Source organism: Sitophilus oryzae, unplaced genomic scaffold (genome assembly GCF_002938485.1).
Source record: "Sitophilus oryzae breed Bouriz unplaced genomic scaffold, Soryzae_2.0 scaffold_85_pilon_pilon, whole genome shotgun sequence".
Classification (NCBI taxonomy): domain Eukaryota; kingdom Metazoa; phylum Arthropoda; class Insecta; order Coleoptera; family Curculionidae; genus Sitophilus; species Sitophilus oryzae.
The window spans coordinates 372692-382494 of NW_022147483.1; the positions used below are offsets into that span (position 1 = coordinate 372692).

Below are 9803 nucleotides of genomic sequence, written 5' to 3' on the forward strand. Positions count from 1 at the left end.
TTTTGCTGGGATATTTTGTACTTTGCTTGCAATTCCCGTGGAAATCAAGCTTGGAATGGCAACAGCAGCTTATCAAATTGAGGGTGGATACAACTGTGATGGTAAGTACCCTTAAAATAATCAGAATCAAGTATACTTTTACATTTTTTTTTTTTTTTTTTTTTTTTTTTTTTTTTATTTATTAGATTTTAAATCTAATAAAGAAGATTATTAAGGTGTACAAAATATTTTTAGGCCAAGGGGAAAGCATATAATTTATTCTTATACACATATACAATCAATGCAGGCAAAAAATTTGTTATATCTTAGTCTCAGAAACATGAAATTAATTAAATGACATTAAGGGCCTATTAGCATTAAAAGTAATTGTCTGCACTAGGCTAGCTGTCATAATTTTTTTGAATTTGGCCTCAAATCTAGTCTTTGCAGGGAAATATTCAATTTTATTATATCTGTGAGAATAAAATATTTTCTTCTTTAAAGACACAAGCATTATTTATTCAGCAAAAATGATCATGACTGGGCGACGTTTTCTGTTGTGGGAAGTTCTTCTACGTTTTTTCTGATTTTCTGGTAGAAGAGTTGATTTTTCTGTGCACTATTTGAATTTATTCTGTCCCTTAAGGCCTGTTTAATCTACTGGAAACTGTAAGTACCCATTGTTTTGAAGTAATTGATTATTCAGGTAAAAAAGATTTTTTTCTAAGTTTTACAATTGTTTAGAATAAATCCAGGTTGTGTCAATCAATAATCACACAAGAGAATTGGTGTCTTTCTGTATCCTTCCACAAAAGAGAGGACCTGGATCATCCTCTAACTTTGATGTTCGGCCATCAATAACCTGCATAGCAAGTACAGGTACCCGAGACAGTTACTACCCTCCATGTCTAAAATCTGGCGGCAGGCTGAGGGTTTATCTTTGACCATAGGTTAAATTAGCTGGGGCAAGAAGGTAAAACATCAAAAATCACAACAGGAGACGAAGATTTATCAGAGCAGGTTTATATAAAGGCTTAGCTCTATCTTCAACTACCGCAGTACAAGAAATTCAAAGCTAGTTTATTTTTATTATAATATGTCGTTGAGGTTGTCTGGAGGAGGGAGAAGAATTTTTTGCTTTCTAAAACTAATATTTTGCTTCTTCTAAAATGGTTCAATCCCATTTATAGTTTTCCTAATTTCCAACTTTAGAGAAACAAAAAAATTATGAGAATATCTGTGGTAGCAGATCTCGTTTTCACTCTTTGATAGATGGTACTTTATTAATTTAATGTTAAAAATAAATTTTGTTTTATCAATAAACAAATATTTTGTAGATATTAATTTGCTAAACTTTAATAGTAAATTTTATTTTGTTTTGACTGTTTTAATAATTCATCTTTGTTTTAGACAATGTTAATAATACCACACAATAGAACGGTGTCTTTCTGCATCCTTCCACAAGAGGGCACCTGGATCATTCTTTGACTCTGATGTTTGGCGATTTGGGACCTGCATAGCATATATGGGTACCCGAGGAAGTTACCACCTTCTATGTCTATTAGCCGGGTTATGCTTATATAATCTTTGACCGAGGGTTCAATCAGCTGCAGGCAGATGATATGATCAGGAGACCAAGATTTATTGATAAATGGAGAGATAGCTATGACTAGCAGCTCATCTTGTATTTCTAAACATTAGATTACAAGGGAATTAAAAGTAAAGTTTTATTTTTTATATTAATTAATATATTTAAGATAGAAAAAAAAATCTATTTGTAATAGGTTTTGGTTTGTTGAATCAAGTTGTTAAATAAACCTAAAAAAATTAAAGTACACGTAAAATGAATTAATTTTGAATTTAGTTCATTTTAATTTTGATTACTGATTTTATCCTTTACAAAAATGTAATACCGTTAAGAACAATGTTAATTTCTTTTTCATTTTTAGGTATACGTCAGGTTTGCGTCAGTTCATTTACAAGAGTATTGAAAAACTGTGGCGACAAGAGTTTTTGCGACACGGAGTTATTTGAATGGTACTTGGCAACACGGCACTGCAAATACTGCGACACTGGCTGTGTTCAAACAATTTTCACCTTTAAAAGATGTAAGTTTTTTTTGTAATACAGTATTTTCTAGTAATACCACATAGAGAAACGCGTGTATGTCCCCAGATTGCCTTTAAAAGACAAAAACCTTTTTTATTATTCACGTTTTGAGTAAATAATAATATTTTGCTAGATATAAGTTGCTAAACTTTAATAGTAAAGTGTTTATTTTGTTTTGAGTGTTTTAAATATATCTCGTTTTGTTTTAGACATGTGAATAATATCACACAAGAGAACGGTGTCTTTCTGCATCCTTCCACAAAAGAGGGCACCTGGATCATTCTCTGACTCTGATGTTTGGCGATTGGGGACCTGCATAGCATATATGGGTACCCAAGGAAGTTACCACCTTTTATGTCTATTAGCCGGGTGATGCTTATATAATCTTTGACTGAGGGTTCAATCAGCTGCAGGCAGATGAATATGCATCAGGAGACAAAGATTTATGATAAATGGAGGATAGCATGACATAGTTTAGCTCAATCTTGTATTTCTAAACACTAGATTACAGGATAAAAATGGTTTAGTGTATTATAGATAGAAAAAAAATCTATATGTAATAGTTTTTGGTTTGTTGAATCAAGTTGTTAAATAAACCAAAAAAAATTACACGTAAAACGAATTAATTTTGTATTTAGTTCTTTTTAATTCTGATTTACTGGTTGCCTATCCTTTACAAAAATAAATTTAATACCATTAAAAGCAACGTTAATTTCTTTTTCATTTTAGGAATACGTCAGGTTTGCGCCAGTTCATTTACAAGAGTATTGAAAAACTGTGGCGACAAGAGTTTTTGCGACACGGAGTTATTTGAATGGTACTTGGCAACACGGCACTGCAAATACTGCGACACTGGCTGTGTTCAAACAATTTTCACCTTTAAAAGATGTAAGTTTTTTTTGTAATACAGTATTTTCTAGTAGTACCGCATAGAGAAACGCGGGTATGCCTTTAAAAACAAAAACCTTTTTATTAAAAAAAAAAAAAAAAAAATAATAATATTTTGCTAGATATAAGTTGCTAAACTTTAATAGTAAAAGTGTTTATTGTTTTGAGTGTTTTAAATATATCTCGTCTTGTTTTAGACATGTTAATAATACCACACAAGAGAGAACGGTGTCTTTCTGCATCCTTCCACAAAAGAGGACACCTGGATCATTCTCTGACTCTGATGTTTGGCGATTGGGGACCTGCATAGCATATATAGGTACCCAAGGAAGTTACCACCTTCTATGTCTATTAGCTGGGTGATGCTTATATAATCTTTGACTGAGGGTTCAATCAGCTGCAGGCAGATGAATATGCATCAGGAGACAAATATTTATGATAAATGGAGGATAGCATTACATAGTTTAGCTCAATCTTGTATTTCTAAACACTAGATTACAAGGAATTAAAAGTAAGTTCTATTTTTATATTAATTAATATATTATAGATAGAAAAAAAAATCTATATGCTTAATAGTTTTTGGTTTGTTGAATCAAGTTGTTAAATAAACCTAAAAAATTAAAGTACACGTAAAATGAATTAATTTTGAAAAATAAAAACATTTTAATTTTGATTTACTGGTTGCCTATCCTTTACAAAAAAATGTTGTACAAATTAAGAACAATGTTAATTTCTTTTTTCATTTTAGGTATACGTCAGGTTTGCGTCAGTTCATTTACAAGAGTATTGAAAGACTGTGGCGACAAGAGTTTTGCGACACGGAGTTATTTGAATGGTACTTAGCAACACGGCACTGCAAATACTGCGCGCGCGCGCGCGCGCGCGCGCGCGCGCGCGCGCGCGCGCGCGCGCGCTGAAAGTTCAGAGCAATTTCACCCAAAAGATGTAAGTTTTTTTTTGTAATACAGTATTTTCTAGTAATACCATAGAGAAGCAACGTGTATGTCCCCAGATTGCCTTTAAAAAACAAAAAAAAAAAACACTTTTTTATTATTCACGTTTTGAGTAAATAATAATATTTTGCTAGATATAAGTTGCTAAACTTTAATAGTAAAGTGTTTATTTTATTTAACATTAAAAAAAAAAAATATCTGTTTTGTTTTTGAACATGTGAATAATATCACACGAGAGAACGGTGTCTTTCTGCATCCTTCCACAAAAGAGGGCGCCTGGATCATTCTCTGACTCTGATGTTTGGCGATTGGGGACCTGCATAGCATATATGGGTACCCAAGGAAGTTACCACCTTCTATGTCTATTAGCCGGGTGATGCTTATATAATCTTTGACTGAGGGTTCAATCAGCTGCAGGCAGATGAATATGCATCAGGAGACAAAGATTTATGATAAATGGAGGATAGCATGACATAGTTTAGCTCAATCTTGTATTTCTAAACACTAGATTACAAAGAATTAAAAGTAAGTTTATTTTTATATTAATTAATATAATATAGATAGAAAAAAAAAAATCTATATGTAATAGTTTTTGGTTTGTTGAATCAAGTTGTTAAATAAACTAAAAAAATTAAAATACACGTAAAATGAATTAATTTTGTATTTAGTTCTTTTTAATTCTGATTTACTGGTTGCCTATCCTTTACAAAAATAAATTTAATACACCATTAAAAAGCAACGTTAATTTCTTTTTCATTTTAGGAATACGTCAGTTCATTTACAAAAGTATTGAAAAACTGTGGCGACAAGAGTTTTGCGACACGGAGTTATTTGAATTGTACTTGGCAACACGGCACTGCAACTACTGCGACACTGGCTGTGTTCAAACAATTTTCACCTTTAAAAGATGTAAGTTTTTTTGTAATACAGTATTTTCTAGTAGTACAACATAGAGAAACGCGGGTATGCCTTTAAAAAACAAAACCTTTTTTTTATTATTCACGTTTGAGTAAATAATAATATTTCGCTAGATATAAGTTGCTAAACTTTAATAGTAAAGTGTTTATTATGTTTTAGTGTTTTAAATATATCGTTTTGTTTTAGACATGTTAATAATACCACACAAGAGAACGGTGTCTTTCTGCATCCTTCCACAAAAGAGAGGGGCACCTGGATCATTCTCTGACTCTGATGTTTTGCGATTGGGGACCTGCATAGCATATATGGGTACCTAAGGAAGTTACCACCTTCTATGTCTATTAGCCGGGTGATGCTTATATAATCTTTGACTGAGGGTTCAATCAGCTGCAGGCAGATGAATATGCATCAGGAGACAAGGTTTATGATAAATGGAGGATAGCATGACATAGTTTGAAAGCTCAATCTTGTAATTCTAAACACTAGATTACAAGGAATTAAAAGTAAGTTCTATTTTTTATGATAATTAATATATTATAGATAGAAAAAAAATCTATATGTAATAGTTTTTGGTTTTGTGGAATCAAGTTGTTAAAATAAACCAAAAAAATTAAAGTACACGTAAAATGAATTAATTTTTGTATTTAGTTCTTTTAATTCTGATTTACTGGTTGCCTATCCTTTACAAAAATAAATTTATACCATTAAAAGCAACGTTAATTTCTTTTTCATCTTAGGAATACGTCAGTTCATTTACAAGAGTATTGAAAAGCTGTGGCGACAAGAGTTTTTGCGACACGGAGTTATTTGAATGGTACTTGGCAACACGGCACTGCAAATACTGCGACACTGGCTGTGTTCAAACAATTTCACCTTTAAAGATGTAAGTTTTTTGTAATACAGTATTTTCTAGTAGTACCACATAAAGAAACGCGGGTATGCCTTTAAAAAACAAAAACCTTTATTATTATTCATGTTTGAGTAAATAATAATATTTTGCTAGATATAAAAAAAAAAAGTTCAAACATTCTTTGGTAAATTTTAATTACTAGTTTAAAAATATATTATTTACAATTGTGTGTAACATTTAACAATGTAATTTATAATAATAATACAATACTGTCTAATGGAACATATTATTTGGTGTTCCAGGTTCCGGATTTTTATCAGAAGAACAGACAGTCCCGCGCAGGTTAGAATGCTGAACACGCACAGTATCAAAAATCCTGAAAATAAAGAAATAGTAAAAATAATAAAATTAATATTTTAGAGGTATTTTTTAGAAAAATGCATTTTTAAATTAATTACCTTCACCATTTTGTCAAGAAGGTCAATATTATTTTTACTGTAAATTTGCACTTTTAAAAAAAAATAAAAAAATGAATGAGTTATAACTCAAAGGGGACACAAAGATCTTTAATTATTATATTATCATAGTTTCATAGTTGTCGATTTTCGAAAAATCAGTATGTATTTCGTTAAATTTTCGAGAAAGAAAATTAATAAAATAGGAAGTAAAGTTGGTATATATTTTTTTTATTAAATAAATTAAAAAAATACATGTTACGTAACATATTTTGGCTTATAAACATTTCATAAATTTATACTACATATTTCTATTAAAAATATATTAAATCTTACAATAATTTTATTTGACTATGCAAAGTTACAAACATTCTTTGGTAAATTTAATTACTAGTTAAAAAATATATTATTTACAATTGTGTGTAACATTTAACAATGTAATTTATAATAATAATACAATACTGTCTAATGGAACATATTATATGGTGTTCCGGGTTCCGGATTTTTTTGTATATTCCCCATTGAAGATATAGAACAGAACGCGGACTTGCGATAGGAACACTTCGTTTTGATCACACTGATCTCATTTTTTTAATTCTACGATTTTTTTTATGTAAAATTTAGATAAAATGATTAAATTCTGTTATTTGTACATACATTCTTAGTACAAACGCAAATGTTTTTACATAATTTAAGTTAAAATTTAAATATTTATATTTTTTTTTTTTTTTTTTATAGAAAATATATTTAGTTAATTCTAGTTGTAAAATTACGGAATCCAAATTATCTAAATTTTGTTTTGCATTGTGCAGTGTTATCAAAACGAAGTGTTCCCTATCGCAAGTCCGCGTTCTGTTCTATATCTTCAATGGGGAATTAAAAATCCAGACCCGGAACACCATAATATGTTCCATTAGACAGTATTGTATTATTATTATAAGAATTACATTGTTAAATGTTACACACAATTGTAAATAATATATTTTTTTAACTGAAAATAAATTACCAAAAATGTTCAACAACATAGTCAAACTCATGTGTAGACTATTACAATAAATGAAACGCTGGTGACCTGTAAACTATGTTCCACGCTGCTCTCCTTGCAATTGAAAAAAAAGTAACACTGATAGTACTGCTGTAAAAGCCCAACGAAATGACTGCTCAATATGATTTCTTTCGCTGACTGTGCTCGTGCTTGTGTCCCCGCACAGTTCTTTCGATGAACGCCGTTGTGTGATATACAATGTGACAGCTAACATTAAATATACAGTAACTGAAAATACTTTCAAGGTAATTTAAAACTATTAATTTATTACCAACTATTTATTTATGTTCCGGGATTTTGATGCGTCAACGTGCGAACTGTCTGATAAAATCGAATCAATATGTTCCGTGTATTATTATTATAAAATTACATTATATTTTTTTTTTTTTTTTTTTTTTTTTAACTAATAATTAAATTTACCAAAGAGTAATTTGGATGCACATAATCTGTTATTGTTGCTCAAAACGACAGAATAATAACAAGGTTTTGTTTTTAAGGCATGCCACATTCCTGTTAGAAAACTGTGATACAAAATACACATCTGAGGTGAATGCAATTTGGCCAGTATTTTGTGCATGTACCATTCAAGTAACCGATGATCGCAAAAATGCTGATACTTTACAGTTGTCTTTAATGTGAACGACCTACAAAATGAAAAAGAAAGTAACGTTGCTTTCATGTTGGATAGATTATTTTCTAAAGGATGAGCAACCAAATCGATTAGCAAGCTGGGTAATTCATTTGCGACCCTTCCACAGGTTTGTTAACTGACTTGGATGTTCGACAAACAACCGTCTATGAATTTTTTTCTGTATAATATGACCAGTGTATATAGAACTTACTGTTAGAAAATACAATTGCAGCTAAATATATTTATCCTCGACATCTGAATGCATGTTCATCTGCCTGCAATGTTCCCTCGATCCCATGCCCGGCTGCTGTCTTGAGTTGAGTCGAGAGTGATCAGGTGCTGCTTTGTGGAAGGATGCCATTCTCTTGTGTGGCATGTCTGAGACCTTAAAACACTCAAGCGCTGCTGAAAGTTTGGCAGCCATCTAACAATATTGTTTGAAACGATGAATAATAAAGGTTTTTGTTTTTAAAGGCATACCCGTTCTAAATACTGTATTGAAACTTACATCTTTGGGTAATTTGAACACAGCCAGTAATGCAGTACTGCTATGAAGTAAATTATAAATGAGAAAGAAATTAACGTTGCTTTTAATGTTATTAAGTATTTTTGTAAAGTCAGTAAAAAGAACTAAGCATAATACAGGTGTGCTACGGTTTTTTTAACAACTTGATTCAACAAGCCAAAAACTATACATACTCAGATTTTTCTATCTATAATATATGAGTGTTAAAATGGAACTTGCACAATTCTTAATGTCTGTCTTTAGAAATACAGATGAGGCTTAAACAAATGTCCTCCATTTATCTTGCTGATGCTCCTGATGCATATTCATCTGCCTGCAGCTGATTAAGCATCACCCAGCTGTGACAGCTCATGATTGCCCATGTGACGATGCCCTCTTTTGTGGAAGGATGCAGAAAAACACCGTTCTCTTGTGTGTTATTATTAACATGTCTAAACAAAACAGTATATTAAACACTCAACAATTGGTACTGAAATATTTTATTGACTCGCTGAAATATTTTAATCATTAGTAATAACAAAATCTGTGCAGTCTTCTCTGGTGGGCTCTAAAAATGAGTAGGAAAACATAAATGAGACTGTGACCCCAGCTCATCTTGACTTTTAACTCTCTCAAGTAATCTCAGCACATATGGTACAAAACACTTGAGCTGGTGAAGATGAAACTAACTATGCCTCGCCGTCTCCTGACAGACACGGTGTTTCTGCCCCAGCAACATGGTCAAGACAAACCGGCCTCCACCGCCACGGAGGTAATACTATCTCGAGCCTGCTTTATATGCAGTATGACCAGGCATCAAGAGCAGAGGAATATTTTCCATTTTTGCCACGAATTTGAACACAAAAAGGGCCTGCGCTGGAGGTGACGCCGAGCCGCCAGCTCGTCACTTGATCAAAGAACTTAATTTAGGGGGTGGCGCCTGCAGTGGGGGACCCTGTACGCTCGCGCGACTAATAAAATGCTTGAGCCCCCTTTACAGGAACGTAATTACTCTGCTTTGGAGTACTAGAGGAAAAAAATCGGCTTTGGTGACTTCTTATTTTAGCGACAAAAGCTTGAGAAATGTGTTATAGAAAGAATAAAAAATGTCTGTCTATACGTAAGTGGCGGAGTGATCTTTCCAAAAAATCCTATATGGGTATTTCGCCCCTGCAAGAAAATCTACAAAATAAAATAGTTATTTTTTGTAAACACTGCTGCCTTGATCCAAACGGAAACTACTTGTCAGAACATAGGTTTACAGATATACAAATTTACCTAACGAACAAAAAAATGCTTAACGTTTCGGAAAATTTATCTCTTTCCGTCGTCGGAAGCAAAAAAAACAAAGAATAAAGAAAAAAACTATTTAAAATATTTAAATTCAACTATTCGAGAACACTTTAGTTTTCTTAAACAGATACGTCTACAAAAAACCGTTGACGTTCTGTTTAAATGACATTTTTTTTT

General features: G+C 31.8%; 1 protein-coding gene and 1 long non-coding RNA gene across 2 annotated transcripts; both read left to right on the forward strand.

Moving 5' to 3' along the window:
- LOC115890179 lies at positions 1–5164 on the forward strand. The gene is made up of 3 exons (XM_030910341.1): positions 1–101; positions 1929–2087; positions 5034–5164. The coding sequence occupies exons 1-3, from the start codon at positions 56–58 to the stop codon at positions 5162–5164; spliced, it is 336 nt and encodes a 111-aa protein (XP_030766201.1). The 5' UTR covers positions 1–55.
- On the forward strand, positions 2782–3806 carry LOC115890040. Its single transcript, XR_004051554.1, has 3 exons — positions 2782–2976; positions 3174–3487; positions 3725–3806. It is a non-coding gene; the product is annotated as an uncharacterized LOC115890040 (long non-coding RNA).
- Positions 5165–9803: the final 4639 nt, after the last annotated feature.

Bases quoted from the DNA above. Each gene is read 5' to 3' on its own strand.
- LOC115890179 (XM_030910341.1), top strand. From the start codon at position 56: ATGGCAACAGCAGCTTATCAAATTGAGGGTGGATACAACTGTGATG. The intron at 102-1,928 runs GTAAGTACCCTT...TTTCATTTTTAG, and splicing joins GGGTGGATACAACTGTGATG to GTATACGTCAGGTTTGCGTC. The intron at 2,088-5,033 runs GTAAGTTTTTTT...GTTTTGTTTTAG, and splicing joins AATTTTCACCTTTAAAAGAT to ACATGTTAATAATACCACAC.